Here is a 20,779-nt window from a genome sequence, read left to right on the forward strand (position 1 = left end):
GACACTTTTGATTTTACCGGTGTCAGTAGAAGGTTAAAGCGAGAAGCAAGGTAAAAATGCAGAAATGATGAATTCAAAGGACTTGTTTATTCAACATTGAGGGTAATGTGGAATATCCACATCTCTACCATGGTAGAGCACGAAGAGAGAACACTAGATAATGCTAGTGACTGGTAGTCTGTTAGAAATAGAAATTAGTTTGTGCACATGAAAATGATTTGCTTAAAGACTGAACATTAACTGGAATTACGACTGATTATGCTATTGTCAGGCTGGCTCCTGATTTGCATGTTTGATGCCAAAACTTCATAGGTTCCTTGTGAGACTTTTGTCAAGTTAATACCAAACAGCTGACTAGAATAGGCTTGGTACTGGTTAGACAGCAGCCATTGATCAATTAATATGAACCTGTATTTTTCAAAATTACAATGATACTGATTCAAATCAATTTACAGATGTCAGAAGCAGAAAAAACGTGCCAAAAAAGGCAATTTTCGGAAGACGATGACTCATTTCTTGACATGTAAGTTTATTTCTTAAATGTTTGACTTTTTTGTTGTGTTGAGAATATTGGTTTATTCTTATTACTTTATGGTGCATTTGTAATACAGGGTACCTTCAAATATTTTGTCATTTGTTTCAAATTTCGTAAAGTTAGATAGATGACGTATTTACAAATCATAATCAGTGCCATAGAGATGAGAATCACCTTTTCATTATCTTTGTAGGCAAACTAAAATGTTTAGCATTCTGACATTCTTAATTTGCATCAGTGAAGAAGCCACCTGGACAATTCAGTGTTATTGCTTTATTTTTGTTCATCTTCAATCAGGCAAATCCACAGGTCTTCATTCCAACAGCAATGGGAATGCATGGGGATGGGGGTATGGAGGGGCCTTTGCTTCTCTTGGTCTGTAGGGAGGTTAAATATTTGAATTGTGTCTTTTGCCCTGGTTTACCGTTTTGATGTTCTGAGATCCTCTAATTTTCTTTGTGATTTTCTATCAAATGAAAAATATTCTTCTATTTGAGACTAATTTCCTTTGATTTATTTGTGGTTTTTATTGCACAGAACTTCTGATAATGATTCTGAAGAAGAATGGGTACCTGAAAGTAAAGCTGCAAAGAAGTCAAAAAGATTGACTGCAGAAAAAATAGTGACTATAAAAAAGAAAATTAAGTCAGAATTAGAAAGTCCATCAACAAAAAAAGCAACAGTGAAAAAATCTACCAGAAAAACAGCAGTTAAAACAACCAGAAAGAAAACTGCGGAGAAACCAAATGTGGACCAGATTATTATGGTGCGAAATTTATTAATGTCACATTTAACAAAAATATTGGTCATGGTGGTGCATTAATCTATTGTCAGTGGGGTGGCAAGATGAGAGCGCTTCTCACAAGATAACAGGAAAACTTGAAATAGACTATCATGCACTGCTGCTTCTAGCCGCAAGATTCACAGTGTTTTTCACTGGATTGAGGTGGCCTCGCCATCTCATCAGTTGATATTTTAAGACGTTAGGGTGCAATGGGCAGGGAAGACAACAATATTCAACCCCTCCATGACAACTCCAATGTAAACTTACCCAAGTTCCTGATGCCAGTCTTACACATGGCGATGCATCCCAGCCACACACTGGATTGATTTGTTAGTATGCGCTAATGAGGTCACAGAATGGTTACAGAATGCTTATGCTTAATATACATTTACATTGATATACATTAACTGAAATAATTTCTTTATCATCTCTACGAAAGCGTGAGATTTGCACCTTGGGTGATCGAATGTATGGGGAACATAAACGGTTGATGGCAAGACTTAGCAGCATTGATGTGCAGAGGGATCTTGGAGTCCAGGTGCATAGGTCTCTGAAAGTGGTAACACAAATGGATAGAGTGGTAAAGAAGGCGTGTGGTCTGCTCCCTTTCATTTGTCGGACCATTGAGTGTAAGAATCGGGAAGTCGTGATCCAGCTCCCTCTAAGACTTTGGTTAGGCCTCATTTGGAGTATTGTGTGCATTTCTAGTCGCCCCATTACAGGAAAGATGTGAAGGCTTTGGAAAAGGTTCAGAAGAGGTCTACAGAATGCTGCCTGGATTAGAGGGTATTAGAGGTTGGCCAAACAGATTATTTTTTCTAGAATGCGGGAGGAGACTTGAAAGGATTATGTAAAATTATAAGAGGCCGATTCCTGTGCAGTACTTTTTATGTGTAGGAAGGAACTGCAGATGCTGGTTTAAACCGAAGATAGACACAAAAAGCTGGACTAACTCAGCGGGGCAGGCAGCATCTTTGGAGAGAAGGAATGGGTGACGCTTCGAGTCGAGACTGAAGAAGGGTCTCGACCCGAAGCGTCACCCATTCCTTCTCTCCGGAGATGCTGCCTGGCCCGCTGAGTTGCTCAAGATTTTTATGTCTCTCTTCTGTACTTTTCTATGTTCCATATTGTGTTCTTATCCATTCTATTATCTTTTTCTTAACGTTTCTAGAATGCTTCCATATAAAATTTGAATTGGGAGTCCACTTTACAAACTTGGGATTCTGATGTTACTTAAGCTGAGATTGGAAAATACAACACACCCATAGTTCCCAAAGTTTACATGGTCCAACACTTTAGCAATAAGTCATCGAAGATTTGCTGAAGAAAAAATATGCATTCAGGTTGTGTACTTTTCAAGGAGTAATACTCTTTTTTTTAAAAAGTGCATAAAGTACTCTTTAAAAGTGAATAAAGGACACGGGGAATACTGAATTGTGATTAGAACTAATAGATGTTTGTCTTCAAAAGTTTGAGCCAGTAAAATACTAAGCATGTGGTACATAGATGTACGCCATTAACGTAATTCAACTGAACACATGGAAGTAAAATTAAAATTTTATTCAATTTTACTTGGAAGTATTGAAAGTGACAGAATAGATTGACTGAAAAATATAACAAATCATCTTTCGAGTATGACTCATGAATGTTATTTATTCCACAGGAAAAATTGCCAGTTTTGAATAATAATAAAGATATATCACCCTCACAAAGTAAACAAGATTCAGGAAGTGTGAAACAAAAGGGAGAGCCTCAAATAACTTCAGCACGGGTCAAGAAAGAAATTGGACACTGCCAGGTTAAAAGTGAACAGCCATCCACTAGCATGCAGTTGAATGAAACAGAAGTCAAGGAAGAATCTGTGAGTTTTACATGGGAGGAGCCTGCTTTAAAAAAACAGAAAACTGAAAAGAACCCTGATGGGAAACCAGTAAAATTCCAAAGAGGAAATGTGGAGATTGGGGACATGCAAATGAACTGGGACGTAGTTCAGGTGTGTACTCTTTCTGTTTAGGTATAATACATAACATTTTGGTTTTGGCAAGGAGTTTATTGTCCTACGTTTGTATATATATTTTTTTTTCAATAATCCTTGCTCGTGTCTGACACGGGCACTTTTGTTATCTTTAGCTTGCAATATCCTTGGTTTAGAAAATCAATCAAGATTAGCTTTGCTATTCACTTCATATTCCACTGATATGTTCAGAAAGGGCATTCAACCTTATTACTGCCTCAGCTATTCAATTTAGGTCTCTTTCATACATTAATAATTCTCTTGAATAAAGTTGCTAATATTGGTATGAAATTGACATACATTAATGTAAACACAAGGAACACCTGATGCTGAGATCTTGCATAGAATATAAAAGTGCTAGAATAATTCAGCAGATCAGGCAGCATCTCTGGAGGAACAGAATAGGTGACGTTTTGGTTTGGGACCTTTCTTCGCACTGAAATATCACCTATCCATGTCCTCTAGAGATGCTGACTTATTCCACCACTGAAATGTCACCTATCCATGTCCTCTAGAGATACTGACTTACTCCACCACTTTGTAACTTTTATGAATGTTTATATATTCACTTGTCCTTTTCGAAAGACATTCCAGATTTAGCTTTCCTGAGCATTAGTTGTCTCATTTACCTATATGGGGTTGCGTAACAAAGTTCTGACAAAGCTTTGGATTTTCAGTTCTTCATCATCAATCAGATTTTTAATATTCTGTAACAAAAGTTTGAAAGTATGGAATTACAGTTTAACTTTATGGAATATATTCAGTTTAATGCAATCTGTAAAGGGTGTATTGGAATGTTTTACTTTACCCTTGGTGTTAAAGTGTTTTCTTTAAATTTCTACATGAGTTTTTACAGAAAAGCTGTAGTTTTTTAGTCATCAATATTAATGCCAGTTGATGGTTCTTTTCCCTCCCAAAATACAATTAATTTTAATTTAAATTCCACAGCTGCATGGTAGTTTTTGAATTACGGTCCAGTTTCCTAGATTTCTGGTCTGGTAGTTAACTACTGTGCTGCCAACGTATCCTTTTTATTGATTGGGAACTCCTCTGACCAGCCGTGAGCAATAACAGGAAAACAGTTAGCAGTATAACCCATGATACTCCAGTGTAACATTGTGCTTTTAGATGCTCTCTGAGCGGACCAGCACAGAGGGATGGGTTTGTGCAAATCTTATGCAGCTCTTCAAAGAAGAAAACACCATTCCATTTATTGCACGTTATCGAAAGGAACTGACTAACAACATGGATGCTGATACTCTGCGAGAAATACAACAAACACTTGAAGAATTAACGTGAGTAACATAATTAATAAAATAATCACATTATGTTGCTTAATATAAAAGTTTAATTACTTTATCTTCTACATGTCACAAATTATGTTTTAGAATTTATGGGGATATAATGATCTACTAGACTAAGTGGACCCGTTGGGCCCATTACTCGTGAGGAGGGACCGGGAAGGGGAGGGGGTGGCACTGACCTGGGCCCCGTGGTGCCAGCGCTGCAGCGAGAGCGAACCGTGGACTCAAAGCCTCTCCTGTATTGGTCTAGCACCCTCAACCCCCCCCCTTCCTCCCTCACTAACCCACTCCTTCCCCCCTATACCCACTTCCCCCTCCCCTCCCCCCACCCCCATTACCCTCTCCCCAACCTCACTCTCCCCCTATCCCCCACCCCCACTCTCCCATCCCCCCACTCTCCCATCCCCCCACTCTCCCGTCCCCCCACTCCCGTCCCCCCACTCTCCCGTCCCCCCACTCTCCCGTCCCCCCACTCTCCCGTCCCCCCACTCTCCCGCCCCCCCACTCTCCCGCCCCCCCACTCTCCCGCCCCCCCACTCTCCCGCCCCCCCACTCTCCCGCCCCCCCACTCTCCCGCCCCCCCACTCTCCCGCCCCCCCACTCTCCCGCCCCCCCACTCTCCCGCCCCCCCACTCTCCCGCCCCCCCACTCTCCCGCCCCCCCACTCTCCCGCCCCCCCACTCTCCCGCCCCCCCACTCTCCCGCCCCCCCACTCTCCCGCCCCCCCACTCGCCCGCCCCCCCACTCTCCCGCCCCCCCACACTCCCGCCCCCCACTCTCCCGCCCCCCACTCTCCCGCCCCCCACTCTCCCGCCCCCCACTCTCCCGCCCCCCACTCTCCCCTCCCCCCACTCTCCCCTCCCCCCACTCTCCCGTCCCCCCACTCTCCCGTCCCCCCACTCTCCCGTCCCCCCACTCTCCCGCCCCCCCACTCGCCCCCCCCCCACTCTCCCGCCCCCCCACTCTCAGAAACAGGCCCTTCGACCCAACTTGCCCATTCCGACAACTATGCTCCATTTTTGCCTGCATTTGCCCCATATCCCTTTAAACCTTTCCTATCCCTGCAAGAAGGAGATCAGACTTTCTTTTTTACCTTCCATCACAGTGTTGAGGTGCCTGGAGGAGAGTCACTGTGATGGATGACAAAAGAGTCATTGTGTTGAATTATGTAGTTGTGTGTTTTTGTTACTTTTTTAGTGTTGTGACTGCACGGTAACTAAATTTCGTTCAAACTTGTTTTGAATGACAAATAAATTCAATTCAATTCAATACCTGCCCAAATATTTTTTACATGTTGTTTATAGTATCTGCCTCCACTTCCTCCTCTGGCAGCTTGTTCCATTAAAGCACCCGATGAGTGAAAATGCTGCCCCTTAGGTTCTTATTAAATCTTTCTCCTCTGACCTTCACCCTCTGTCCTCTGATTCTTGATTCCCCTACTATGGGTAAAAGACTCTGTGCATTCACTCTATCTATTCCCGCCATGATTTTATGCATTATGCTTTAAGTTTTGCCTCTACTCTCTCAGGCAGTATCCATATCCTCATTCCTTACAATCTAATTTTTTCTCAATTCACCTCATCCTACAATTTACGTAAATCTTGTTTAGTAACCATTTTCCAAAGTGTATTATACACCGATCAGCCAAAACATTATGACTACCTGCCTAATTTGCTGTTGGTCCTCCGTGTGCCGCCTAAACAGTGCCGACCTGCCGAGGTATGGATTCTACAAGACCCCTGGAGGTGTCCTGTGGTATCTGGCACTATAACATTAGCAGCAGATCCTTCCTGTAAGTTGCGAGGTGGAGCCGCCGTGGATCGGATTTGTCGATCCAGCACATCCCACAGATGCTCAATCGGATTGCGATCTGAAGAATTTGGAGGCCAGGGCAACACCGTGAACACTTCATCATGTTCCTCAAACCATTCCCGAACAATGTGTGCAGTGTGGCAGGGCGCATTATCCTGCTGAAAGAGGCCACTGCCATCAGGGAATACCATTGCCATGAAGGGGTGTACCTGGTCTGCAACGATGTTTAGGTAGGTGACACGTGTCAAATAGACGTCCACATGAATGGCCGGACCCAGGGTTTTCCCAGCAGAACATTGCCCAGAGCATCACACTCCCTCCACCGACCGGCTTGTCGTCTTCACACAGTCGGTTCGGACCAGACGGGATAGCCTTTGTTGCCCTTGCGCATCGATGAGCCTTGGGCGCCCAACACACTGTCGCCGGTTTGTGGTTTGTCCCTCCTTTGACCACTGTTGGTAGGTACTCACCACTGCTGACCTGGAGCACCCCACAAGCCTTGCCGTTTCAGAGATGCTCTATAGGCACGCGTTTTTAAAATCCATTTTCCGCGCTTTTTGCATGGTTTCTGCGTTTTTCACTTTGCCAAATAAACGGAGAAATCGGATCGAAAAAAATAAAGAGAAAAAAAACCCGATGTATAGACTTGTAATGAACACTCGGGTTCCACTAGAGGTCGCTGGGGGCTCTGCGAGAAAACCCCCCGCGCCCTGGAAGTGTCCCCGAAAATGTGGCACCTAGGCTGGGCAAGGCAGCCAATCTCCTCCTCATCAGGACTTTCATGGTCAATTTGTCAATTCGGTCGCTCGAGGTTCCGCGAGAAATCCCCCAGTGCCCTGTAAATTTCCCCCAGGAAATGTGGCACCTAGGCTGGGCAAGGCAGCCAATCTCGACCTCATCGGGACTTCTACGGCCGAGCGGTGGGTTGAATTTGCAACCTGCAGCCGGGGCTCTGGAACTCCAGCCCAGCTGGAGCCAGCACATCTATCCCCATAGCCGGTTTCCTTGGCCTGCTGGATAAACCAGCAAAGCTCTGGAACCAAGAGTGCCAGAAAATCAGTGGTGAAACTGTAATGAGTAAATATTAAATTTAAGTGCAAGATTATATAACTAAATTAATTAAGTGGGTTAAACACAGCAGAAAAGCCAATTACTACCTTTTTGGGCTGATTATCAATTAATGTGCAAATTTACTTAAATGTTATTAGTGTACAGTGACATATTCACATTATTTTGTAATGTCTGTTTTTACTTTGAAATGCACTAAAAGAGGCTTGAAACGGGTAATTTTGTGTGTAAATTTTCAAATTGTTTCCAATTTTTTGACCCCCGTTGTACGCCCCACGCAAGCGTTCGGCTCTTTTTTACCTCTTTTTTACCTCACTCACATGTCTGGCTCTAACCTAGTCGTCTGGCCATAACAATTTGGCTCTTGTCAAAGTCGCTCAGGTCTTTACTCCTGCCCATTTCTCCTGCATCCAACACATCAACTTCAAGAACTGACTGTTCAATTGCTGCTGAATATATCCCACTCCTTGACAGGTGCCATTGTAACAAGATAACCAATGTTATTCACTTCACCTGTCAGTGGTCATAATGTTTTGGCTGATCGGTGTACATCTTCAGTTTAATCCTGTTTATTGCCATTCCAATATGTGAAATCAAAAAAAGTTACTTTCTCTGCACAGTACTTTATAATAGCTACTTGAATTTTACTGTTTTTATGAAAATATTCTTCAGAAGAGAAAGGGAGAGTATGAATCAATTTTTAATGATCTTGAGCACCACGCGACTGCACGTTATAATGTTAGATTAGGGTCCAGAAGATGGCACCAGGCACCATTCTTTTTGTTCTTCCACCAGTCAATTGGCTTTTGCCAACCCAAATTGAAGGTCTTCAACATTTAAGAGTTTTAATGTTAACTAGACTGTGGACCCATTGGGTCCAAATCCCTCCTGCGGGCCTCTCCTGGGGTAACCCTCCCCCAACTAATGATCCTGCGGGGCCCGGCAACCCTCTCCAACTGACAAAGCCCGTTGCCAGGCGGGGAGTGTCCCCTGGGGCCGTGGGCGGGCGAGGGGGTACTGGGAAGAGGGGAGGGTGCTACTCACCTCAGCTCCGTGCCGACAGCGCTGCAGCCAGAGCGAGTTGTGGACCCAAAGCCTCTCCTGCATTGGTCTAGCACCCGCGCCTCCCCCACTCCCCCCCCCCTACTCACCCACTCCATTCCCCCCTAAACCCCTCCTCCCCCCTTGTGTTAAACATTCCCCAGGACAATGGTGAGTAAGGTGCTCCTAAAATTGGTTCGCTATCATGTGTGTGTGGGTGAAAACTACAAACATAAACAAAGGGAGCAAACTAACACACAATTTACGAAAGTAACGCACAATTTATGGGACAAACGAGATGAAAGTTTTAGTAATATATACTAGACCAAGTGGACCCGTTGGGCTCAAACCTCTCCTGCATTGGTGCAGCACCTCTCCCCCCCCCCCCCCCCCCCCCCCCCCCATGAGATAGATTTAAACGTTAAAATGTGAATAACTAAAAATATTACACCGATTTCAATGAAACTTCTGTTAGCACCAAATGAGCGACTGTGAGTAAGGTGGGCCTAAAATTGTCGCGCTATCGTGTACCATTTTGGCTGTAGTTCAGAAACAACCAAACAAGAGTTTTAGTATATAGATATAGATTTAGATTTTAGATTTAGATTCTCTTGTTCTGCCTCGGTCATAATGTTTGGAGTGGGTTAATTGGATCACATTTTCATTGTGAATTCTTGAAGACTGATTTAACACTGGTATTATTTTATTCCTCCTTTTTAGGGCTGTCATTAAGAAAGCTCACACAGCCGTACAGAAGGTAGCAAAACAAGATAAGCTTACACCTTTCATAAAAACAAGTTTGTTGAACTGCAAGACCATGGAAGAAATAGAACATGTGGTTAGTAGTAAAAAGTCAATTTTAATTTCACTTTTAAAAAGGAATTCATTTAATGATCTTGCAAGAAATAAAAATCTAGAATAAAAGTTATTTGTTTGTGGTGTGAATAAATGTCTCTTTTATAGCAGGTGGATATATGTAGCTCATTTTCTGATCTAGTTTGTATTATTAACAACATATAAAGATCTAGGTGGATATCGTCAATTCATAACACTGTTGCTGCCACTGTTCGAGCTTTGCAAAGTTTGGGGTGGGGGAGTCAGGAAAACATGGTCAGTGTAGATCACTTACCGTCTCCATTAAATTTGCTAACCACAGTTAAGCTTCACTTCAAAGTCCAATATTTCCACTACAAGCCAAATGTAATTTTCAATAATAAAATAAAAAATACATGGGTTGTCTGCCCACACTTACCTTTTCTGGATACAGAGGGTCAAGTGATTTGACAATGTAAACAAGAGGCAAATTTTCAACCCAGTAAAGAAAAACAGATTAAATTTTGGATCAAGATAAATACTGGATAAATGGGGAAAGCAGCATTTGTGGAGGAGAATAAACAGACGATGTTTTGCATTGGAACTCTTCCTCACAAGAGGCTCTTCTTGAAACAATATCTGTTTATTTCCCTCCACAAATGCTGGAGTTTCTCCAGCAGTTTGCTTTTTGCTCAAAATTCCAGCATCGATTGTCTCTTGTGCCAACATTATTGATCAATAACCTCATCAGAAATGCTAAAATGTAGAAATAAAACAAGATTTAAGTTGTGGAGGAGGAGAGTGGAAGTGCGGAAAGAACCTGAGAGATGGCTTGTAAGAGCAGGTGATACTAAATGTAATAAGTGGCGATGGAACCAGTTGAGAGTGAGGTAACTAGTTGCACAAGACATTGGTGAGGCCCCACTTGGTGTATTGTGTACAATTTTGGTCACCCTACACGAGGAAGGATGCCATTAAGCTGTAAAGAGTGCAGAGAAGATTTACGAGGATGTTGCCAGGACTGGAGGGCCTATGTTATAGGGAAAGGTTGGGCAGTTGAGGACTTAATTCCTTGGAGCATAGGAGGCTATGGGGCAGTCTTATAGAGGTGTTTCAGATCATGTGGTAATTAGATGGAATGAATGCACCGAGCCTTTAACCCAGAGTAGGGGAATCAAGAACAAGAGGACAAAGGTTTAAGATGAGAGGGGGGAGATTTAATAGGAGCTTGATGTTGGTGAATGTATGGAAAAAGCTGCCAGAGGAGGTAGTTGATGCAGGTGCGATAACAACATCTCAAAGATATTTGGATAGGTACGTGGATAAGAAATGTTTAGAGGGATATGGGGCAAAACATAGGCAGTTGGGACTAGCGTTGACAGGTCAACTTGGTCGGCATGTGCAAGTTGGGCCAACGAGCTAAATGACTCTGATTCTATAACTATAACTATTGAGTTAAACAAAAGGTACAGTTGGTGAGATCTAAATAAGAGACAAGTGAAATCTAAAATTATCAGGGAAGGGTAGAGATAGAAAATGTGTACCTGTAGTTCTACTGTAACACGTTCCTAAGAAACCTCCTACTGTGCAACACCATGTTATAAAAACAATTGTGCCAATGGGGAAAAGGGTGATCGGGGCTAGAGTTTCAAACTTGCAATAAGAAAGTTACTTTAGCAGGATTTAAAAAAAAACAAACGTTGAATACAAAAATAAATGCTGAAAGTTGAATTCTCCAATTTTAGCTAACTCTTATAAATACCTCCTCTCCCCTCTTTTCCTCCCTGTCTCATATCATATCATATCATATATATACAGCCGGAAACAGGCCTTTTCGGCCCTCCAAGTCCGTGCCGCCCAGCGATCCCCGTACATTAACACTATCCTACACCCACTAGGGACAATTTTTACATTTTTACATTTACCCAGCCAATTAACCTACATACCTGTACGTCTTTGGAGTGTGGGAGGAAACCGAAGATCTCGGAGAAAACCCACGCAGGTCACGGGGAGAACGTACAAACTCCTTACAGTGCAGCACCCGTAGTCAGGATCGAACATGAGTCTCCGGCGCTGCATTCGCTGTAAAGCAGCAACTCTACCGCTGCGCTACCGTGCCGCCCATTAAAAGTTGGTTAACTAGTTCCACAGTTTGCAACTATGAATCCCTTTCGGGCTCACACCTGTCTCCAGTCACACCTGTCTCCAGAACCTCCTTGCCTGAGGTCACTATTGCCAGCTCCAATTTGTCCTGTTATATCTTCACTTTTGGATTTCCCCCTACCCTCTCTACTACAATAGGTCTGAAGAAAGGCCCCGATTCGAAACGTCACCCATGCATTTTCTCCAAAGATGCTGCCTGACCACCGCTGACTTACTCCAGCATTTTGTGTCTATCTTCAAATACAAGTCTTTTCAAACGTTATTAGTTCATTTTTTGTTAATGCAAGCTAAAGACATTGTTTAAGAATTTGGTTCCACAAGTGTCAACGAGGCGATTACTTGTCAATTTCAGTGACCACCCCCTGTGAAACTCACAACTGTGTTCTTAAGAGACAATACTCCAAAGACGTACAGGTATGTAGGTTAATTGGCTGGGTAAATGTAAAAAATTTCCCTAGTGGGTGTGGGATGGTGTTAATGTGCGGGGATCGCTGGGCGGCACGGACTTGGAGGGCCGAAAAGGCCTGTTTCCGGCTGTATATATATGATATGATATGATACCTGTCAAGGGAAAAAGTCTTTTTTTTGTCTTGACTTTTTTTTAACCTTAAGAGCTTTTTCTCTGCTTGTCAATAACTAAAGTATCCTTTAAATGGTTCTCTAGTTCCTGATCTAAATCGTGTTGTAACCAATTCTACCTATGTAACAAGAATAGTATTCCCTAATTTGTAGTTACAGTATATCCATTTAGCATTATGGAAACATGCATCATAGCAGAATGACATGTGTCAGAAATATGAACCACGAGGCCTTAGTTGTGAAATTGTCAAATTCTTTGTTAGTTTAGAAGATTGCAATATACCTACTTTGGAACAGTGCAGGAAATCGAGTAAGGGAGGGACTGGTTTGGCAAATTAGCATGTCAGGAAACTGGAAGCTAAGGATCGGACTTGCTGGTTGGTAGAGGTATTCCGCGAAGCAGTCATTCCATCTGTGCTGTTTGGTTTCCTCAATGTAGAGATGTTCACATCAGGAGCACAATGTATTCATATTGAAAGAAATTCAAGTAAATCAGTGCTTCACCTGGAAAGTGTTCAAATCCCTGGATGGTGAGAAAGAAAGAGGTTGGAGAGGAGGGGAAAGGGAACCAACCATCTCTCTTGGTCCACTCCACTTGTATCACTTTCCCTATCACAGACCTTTGTTTTTTATTCTGTTTAACCCTTTTCTCATCTTCACACTCTTCTCTGCCACATAAAACGTGTTTATTTAAAAAAATTCCCAGTTCTAACGATAGTTTATCAATCTGAAATGTTAATACCAGTTTTCTTCTCGTGTGCTGCTGACTTGTTGAACATTTCCAGCAATTTTATTTTGTTTTGAATTTCCAGCATCGGCAGCTTTCGTTGTAAATTTCATCCAAATTTACATTTCCTCAGACTTGCCGATTTATTATTTTTAGACCCGATCAGAAATGGCAATTATGTGGCTAGTGATCAATAAAGCAAGCATTGTTTGCTCAGTTGTTTTAATGCCGTAGATAGACGCAAAATGCGGGGGTAACTCTGCAGGTCAGACTCTGGAGAAAATGGATTGGTGAACTGGAAGCAGAATTTTTTAAAAACCAGAATGCAACGGGGCTGACAACAGATGACCTCGGGCAAGGAGGTTCCCTAATAGGCTGACTGTTGGCTAGCGACATGTGTGAGCATGTGGAAGTAGTTAGCCGTCTTTTGGTGGAGGAAGAGGGAGAAAGGGGAGAGGGAGCTGTTTGTAGGAGTTACCTGAAATTGGAGAATTCAACCAATCCTTAGGTTGTAAGCTACCCCAACGAAATATGAGGTGCTGTTCTTCCTGTTGCGCGCGGCCTGGAAGAGGCTCAGGACAAAGTTTAGAATGGGAAGGGGAATTAAAGTGGTTAGCAACCTGGGAGATCCAGTAGGCAATGGAAAACCGTGCAAGTATTAAGTGAAACGGTCGCTGAGTCTACGGTTAGTCTCACCAATGTACAGGACCCCACATCGGTAACACCGGACGCCGTAGATTAGTTTATTCTTTCATTATCGGTAACTTTTACAAACACCTCTTCTCCCCCCCCCCCCCCCCCCCCCACCCCCACTAAAAGTCAGTTAATTGGTTCCTCAGTTCGCAAGTCTGGGTGTCAAGAGGTTATGGGGAGAAGGCAGGAGAATGGGGTTGGGAGGGAATGATAGATCAGCCATGGTTGAATGGGGGAGTAGACTTCATGGGCCCAATGGGCTAATTCTGCTCCTATCACTTATGAACTTGCATATACCCCTTGGACTCGCATCTGTCTGTAGTCAACAGTCAGCCCATCAGGGAACCTCTTGGCATAAGTTCATCTGATGCCGAACCCAATTTGTCCTGATTTATTTTCTCTTCAATTCCAGTTTTCCCCCCACTCTCTCTACCACAATCAGTTTGAAGAAAGGTCCCAACCCGAAATGTCACCTATCCATTTTCTACAGAGATGTTGCCTGACCCGCTGTGTTACTCCAGCATTTTGTGTCCATCTTTGGTATAAACCAGCATCTGCAGATCCTTTTTATTGCATTTTTAATGTTGTAGCTATGCACTTTGCTCTGATGATATAATCCAATTACTGAATTTCCTATTTATATTTTATACTACAAAATATAATACACCCTTGTATAATACTAATTTTCATACTTGTCAACTGCTATTTTCCTTTAAAATCTATATACTTCCTTCACTATTTTCAGTTTGCTCCTTACAAAAGTGGAAGCACAAAGACAAAAGCTCAGAAGGCACGTCAGCTCGGCCTGGAACCTGCAGCAAATCTATTGATTGATCGTCCAGGAGAACTTAATCTGAATCTTTGTATAAAACCAAATGTGAAAGGTAAGTTGCCCACTTCAGATTCTTGATCATTATTTTACTTTATTTTATCTTTCCTTTTGGGGCCGGGAGAAAAAAAAAATGAAAGATCACAGGTGGCCTAATTGTCCATTAGTCTTATTTCAATATGATTACTTCCTATCATCGTCAAAACAAGCAAATAAATTGTATTTAACTATGTAAAAACTGTCATATTGTGAAATCATTTTAATATGCGGTTAATTTCATAATGTGGAGGATGAATTCGTAGTGTTTAAGATACATTTTCTTCATTGGCCTGTTGAGGAATAAGGAATCGGTGTTTTCTTGATCTAGTATTATGCATAAAGAGAGAGAAATCTGGAAGCTATGAGCCTTTTTCAGACAATATAGAATGTTGTAAAAGATTGCAAGTAATTTAATCTGAAACCAGGGTCTTAAATTTAAACAGACTAAACGCATGAGTACGAATTAGCTATGTATATTTTTTAAACAGTGTGTAGGAAGGAACTGCAGATGCTGGTTTATACTGAAGATAGACACAAAATGCTGGAGTAACTCAGTGGGTCAGGCAGCATCTCTGGAGAAAAAGACGGGATGTTTAGGTTTTAAACCCTTCATCAGACCCCTCTTTCTCCAGAGAGGCTGCTTGACCCACTGAGTTACTCCAGAATTTTGTGTCTTACCTTAAACAGCAGCAGAGATAGGCCATTCAATTCCTTATGCCAGAAAATTATGTGGAATTATTGCGGAATAATGATATTGATTTATATTTTAAAACCATATTGAATTTTTATCTGCAGTTGCTCTCATAGTACCTTAGGGGGCAATCTGTGACAACAAATGCAGTTTGTGCACAGAATAAAGGTAGACTACTCCAAGTATGCATTGACACTATTATATTTTAGGAGGAAGATAAGGGAAAATAGCAGCACAAGATTTGTTTTTCTGATATACTAGAACATAAACAGCAATCATAGTTTAGATCTTTTTATCTACGGTTAGTGTTATTTTGGCAAAGCCTCAGGGATACTGTTTAGAGCAAATAAAGGTTTCTGTAGTTCAGAACTGATGTTGGGTATTGTAAGCCAAATATACTGAAGTTAAGTTTGAGAATTTATGTCTGTTGTGCTGTGATGATATTTCAAAAAATGTTGCAAAATTTCCAATGGCATCAATGTTTCCAAAGCACGTTTCACTTAAATTTTATTAATGCCATTAGACATACAGGGAAATACAAAATGCACTCTTCCATGTGTTACTGATACAGACCATATCCAAATTTACAGCACAGATTGTCTTGTTCCTTTGAAGCAGCTTTCTGTATATTGCTAGCTTACATCAAATTTACCTGAAATACATTCAAATAATAGATAATGCTCAACTACGACTTTCAATAAAGCTGTGCTGTTTCGTTTCAATTTTTTAACAATATGAAAGATTCTTCTTACTTCAATCCAAAATGACTCGTCCTGCATATTGCCATTTTAATCCTGAGTTCGAGACTTGCTCCTTCCAGCCAGAAGAAACATTCTCTCTACATTGAGCATGCCATGCCCTGTCACATTTTATCTGGTTAAATACAATTTCTCATTCATTCTTCTATCCTCCATTAAATACTGGCCTCACTGACTAACCTTTCGTCATAAAATAATCCTGTCCTCTCAGGAATTAGTCTGATTTACCAGACTAATCATTGTCCCATTACCTCCTACCCAAAATCCACAAACACAATTGTACCTCCTACCCAAAATCCACAAACACAATTGTCCCGGCAGACCCATTGTCTCTGCCTGCTCATGCCCCACCGAACTTATCTCTACCTACCTCGACTCCATCCTATCCCCCCTGGTCAAATCCCTCCCCACCTACGTCCAAGACACCTCACACGCTCTCCATCTCCTGGATAACTTCCGGTTCCCAGGCCCCCACTCCCTCATTTTCACCATGGATGTCCAGTCACTCTACACTTCCATCCCCCACAAGGATGGTCTCGAAGCCCTCCGTTTCTTCCTCGACCGTAGAACCAGCCAATCCCCATCGACCAACACTCTCCTCCGCCTAGCAGAGCTGGTTCTTACCCTCAACAACTTCTCCTTTGACTCCTCCCACTTCCTCCAAACCAGAGGCGTAGCTATGGGCACTCGCATGGGCCCTAGCTACGCCTGCCTCTTTGTCGGGTACGTCGAACAATCCCTGTTCCAGACGTACACTGGCCCCATCCCCGAACTCTACCTCCGCTACATCGACGACTGCATTGGTGCTACCTCTTGCACCCATGCAGAACTCACTGACTTTATACACTTCACCTCCAATTTCCATCCTGCCCTTAAATATACCTGGACTATCTCTGACATCTCCCTCCCGTTTCTGGACCTCACCATCTCCATCACAGGAGAAAAATTAGTGACGGACATTTATTACAAGCCCACCGACTCGCACAGCTATCTGGACTACACTTCTTCCCACCCGGTCCCCTGCAAAAAGTCTATCCCCTACTCCCAATTCCTCCGTCTACACCGCATCTGTGCCCGGGATGAGGTGTTTCAGACTAGGGCTTCCGAGATGTCCTCGTTTTTCAGAAAACGGGGCTTCCCCTCCTCCATTATAGATGAGGCTCTCACTAGAGTCTCTTCTACATCCCGCAGCTCCGCTCTTGCTCCCCATCCCCCCACTCGCAACAAGGACAGGATCCCCCTCGTTCTCACCTTCCACCCCACCAGCCAGCGGATCCAACATATCATCCACCAACATTTCCGTCACCTACAACAGGACCCCACCACTGGCCATATCTTCCCATCCCCTCCCCTCTCTGCATTCCGCAGAGACCGTTCCCTCCGCAACTCCCTGGTCCACTCGTCCCTTCCTACCCAAACCACCCTAACCCCGGGCACTTTCCCTTGCAACCGCACGAGATGCAACACCTGTCCCTTTACCTCCCCCCTCAACTCCATCAAAGGACCCAAACATTCTTTCCAGGTGAGACAGAGGTTCACCTGCACCTCCTCCAACCTCATCTATTGCATCCGCTGCTCTAGATGTCAACTCATCTATATCGGCGAAACCAAGCGCAGGCTCGGCGATCGCTTCGCTGAACACCTGCGCTCGGTCCGCATTAACGCCACTGATCTCCCGGTGGCCCAGCACTTCAACTCCCCCTCCCATTCCCAGTCTGACCTCTCTGTCATGGGCCTCCTCCAGTGCCATAGTGAGGCCCGCCGGAAATTGGAGGAGCAGCACCTCATATTTCGCATGGGCAGTTTGCGGCCCGGTGGTATGAACGTTGACTTCTCCAACTTCAGATAGCTCCTCTGTCCCTCCCTTCCCCTCCTCCTTCCCAGATCTCCCTCTATCTTCCTGTCTCCACCTATATCCTTCCTTTGTCCCACCCCCGACATCAGTCTGAAGAAGGGTCTCGACCCGAAACGTCACCCATTCCTTCTCTCCCAAGATGCTGCCTGACCTGCTGAGTTACTCCAGCATTTTGTGAATTAATCATTGTCCCATTCCTTCTATGGCAAACACATTCATGTGCACTTTCCTCCTGGAGTATCTCACCAAGGTCTGTCTCATTGCAGTGAGACATCTTTGTTCCTGTACTCAATCTCTTGTAATGAAGAAACAGAAACATCTACTTTCATAGCTGCTTGCTGCGCCACCTTGTTTTTTTTCAGTGATTCTTGTGCAAGGGCATCCAGATCCCTTTTATATGTCAAAATTTCACAATCTATAACCATTTAAATAATACTGCATCTTTCTTATTGAAGCTATTGATCTGGTACTATCCACCTTCCACTAACTCTTCCATTCACTCAATGTATCTAAATTACCTTGAAACCTCTGAGTATTCCTCGACTCGATCTAATTCAATTTCTTATCTGAGGCATCCTTAGAAATATTATGAATGGATTAGTCAACTAATATTAACCACTTACCTCTGCGTTTGGGAATTGTAACTTGAATTAGGCGCTCGAGAGCAAGAAGTGTAATTTAGTGAGGAGGAGTTAAGTAATAAAAATGAAATGCAACAGGTTGCTAACAATGTTTGCTTGAATATTTCCAGGCCTTTCAAATGTGACAGAAATAGCAACAGGGATACAGCACATTTTAGCAGATATGATGTCAAAAGACAGGGACACATTGGACCATATTCGAAAATTGTAAGTATTGTAAGTAAGTCGGATGAAGTGTCAATGGAAAAGTTCAGAATAAGTGATCAATTTTGGAGATTCTATTTAAATATCAGTCGGTCCTCTGGTGCTTATTATTACAGCATGTTAATCAGACTGTCTTGCCTTTGCATCTTACTTATTATTCTTATTATTTTGAATGCTTGAAGTACTTTATTGGGAAGCTATTGTAATTGGTCTGTGAAATGTAAAAATATGGAAGAGGCTTTTTTTTCTTTACAGTTCCTGACTATGACAGCAAGTAATCTACCTCCACATTTCTGATGATGCTGATCATAGAATCTGAGCCTTCTATCTACGATTTCAGTTTTATTTGTAATAGTGTTTATTTGATCACGTGTTGATTTTATTCTGTTTGGGGGAAAAACCCTTAACTGGACCAAAAGTGACAAAAATTACATAAGCTGAAACAACATTCAGCATATTTTTCAACTCCAAGCCCAAGGGGTGCTGGCTCTTTTCAAGGGGAAAAAGTCTACTCTGATAAAAGTAGACGTTGTCTGAGTACAATTAACATGTACTTGAACCGACACACACTCTTTCCATCGGTGTCAAGAGGGAAGCTATGCTTAACCAACACATTTTTTCACAGTGCATTGCGCTTTTAGCTTTAAAACTCCAATTGCAAACCTTGCACACATCTATTTATCTGCAGCGTCCCCAATGCATAACAGCCGTAATACTATTTTATGCCTTTTAGTAGTTTGGCAATGACAAATCAAGTTTAATTCAGATAAATGTGAGGTCATATTTTTTAGGAGTACTAATGAGGCAAGGGCACACACCAGGAATGGTGGGGTCCTACGGAGTATTGGAACAGAGGTAGCTTTCAAGCTCATATATCTTTGAATGTCGAAACACAAGGTTGATAACATAGTTAAGAAGGCATATTGGTTTCTGGCCTTCATTAGTTGGGGCATTTAATTCAAGAGCAGAAGGTCATGCTTGAACTTTACAAAACATTGGACAAACCTCAGCTGGAGTACTGTGCGCAGTTCTGGTCACCTCAGTATAGGAAATATGTGATAGTGATGATGCAGAGGAGATTTAACAGGATGTTGGTCTGGGATGTAACATTTCAGTTCTGAGGAGGGAATGGAAAGGATAGGTCTGTTTTCCCTGCATTAGAGGATGTTCAGAGAAGACATGATTGAAGACTACGAGCAGTCTAGATTGGAAAGGCTTGCAACTCCCCCTCTACATGAAGTGGATTAAACTAGAGGACGTGCATTTAGAGTAAGGCATAAGAGATTTAGAGGAAATATGAAAAGGACCTTTTCACCTATGAATGGCGAGTGCCTGGAATACACGGCCTGGAGGAGTGATAGAAGCTGAATTAAAAAGTGTCTATGCAAGCACCTAGGTATAAAAGGTAGACGTGACATAGTGGGCTGAATGGCCTACTGCCATACTGCATGATTCTACCCGATAAAATATGAGGACTTCAAGAATCCACTTCTTGACAAAGTACTATTAATTTTCCAAATTCAGCAGGACAATATCTTGCCTTGTCTTTTTAAAACAATGCTCTTTTTCCCCATGCTCGTCTACCTTTCTGCCAGCATTCTGCTCAAGTTAATTAATTTCTAAATCCACCACATAAATGTACTTCAAGCAGCTGTCAATCATTTCTTGCACTGCAGACAGATTTGTAGTCGGTGTATCTTTTAGCTCAGTTTCAAGCCTAAATAAAGGTAGTTTAATTCACATGCACATAATTACTAATTTAGACTGCTTAGGCATAATGGTTTATAAATATGTTAGTTTTCTGTATGTGAATTTTTCTTGACTGGGTGTGAATGTGTATCTGGACCACCTGATCTTTCACTTTAGTTTAGTTTAAAGATGCAGCGTGGAAACAGGCCCTTCGGCCCACCGAGTCTGCACCGACCTGCGACCCCGAACATTAACACTATCCTACACGCACTAGGAACAATTTACACATACACCAAGCCATTTAACTTACATACCTGTATGTCTTTGGAGTGTGGGAGGAAACTGAAGATCTCGGAGAAAACCCACGAGGTCACGGGGAGAACATCCGTACAGACAGCACCCATAGTCGGGATCGGACCCAGGTCTCCGGCGCTGCAAGTGCTGTAAGGCAGCAACTCTACCGCTGCGCCACCGTGTCCGCTGCCAGTCTCAAACCCTGAGAGTTTTTTTAGAGAAGAGCTTTGATTTAAAGAGCTTTTG

General features: G+C 42.7%; 1 protein-coding gene across 1 annotated transcript in view; it reads left to right on the forward strand.

The window, feature by feature from the left end:
* The window catches only part of srbd1 (S1 RNA binding domain 1), a 210,512-nt gene that overhangs the window by 11,359 nt on the left and 178,374 nt on the right, over positions 1-20,779 (forward strand). The window contains exons 3-9 of the mRNA XM_078405828.1: positions 456-523; positions 1,073-1,301; positions 2,983-3,312; positions 4,462-4,628; positions 9,279-9,396; positions 14,279-14,417; positions 18,457-18,553. Of these exons, the coding sequence (XP_078261954.1) occupies positions 456-523; positions 1,073-1,301; positions 2,983-3,312; positions 4,462-4,628; positions 9,279-9,396; positions 14,279-14,417; positions 18,457-18,553 (1,148 nt within the window). The remainder of the gene's footprint in view (positions 1-455; positions 524-1,072; positions 1,302-2,982; positions 3,313-4,461; positions 4,629-9,278; positions 9,397-14,278; positions 14,418-18,456; positions 18,554-20,779) is intronic.

The sequence above is a fragment of the Rhinoraja longicauda genome, chromosome 9 (assembly GCF_053455715.1).
Source record: "Rhinoraja longicauda isolate Sanriku21f chromosome 9, sRhiLon1.1, whole genome shotgun sequence".
Classification (NCBI taxonomy): domain Eukaryota; kingdom Metazoa; phylum Chordata; class Chondrichthyes; order Rajiformes; family Arhynchobatidae; genus Rhinoraja; species Rhinoraja longicauda.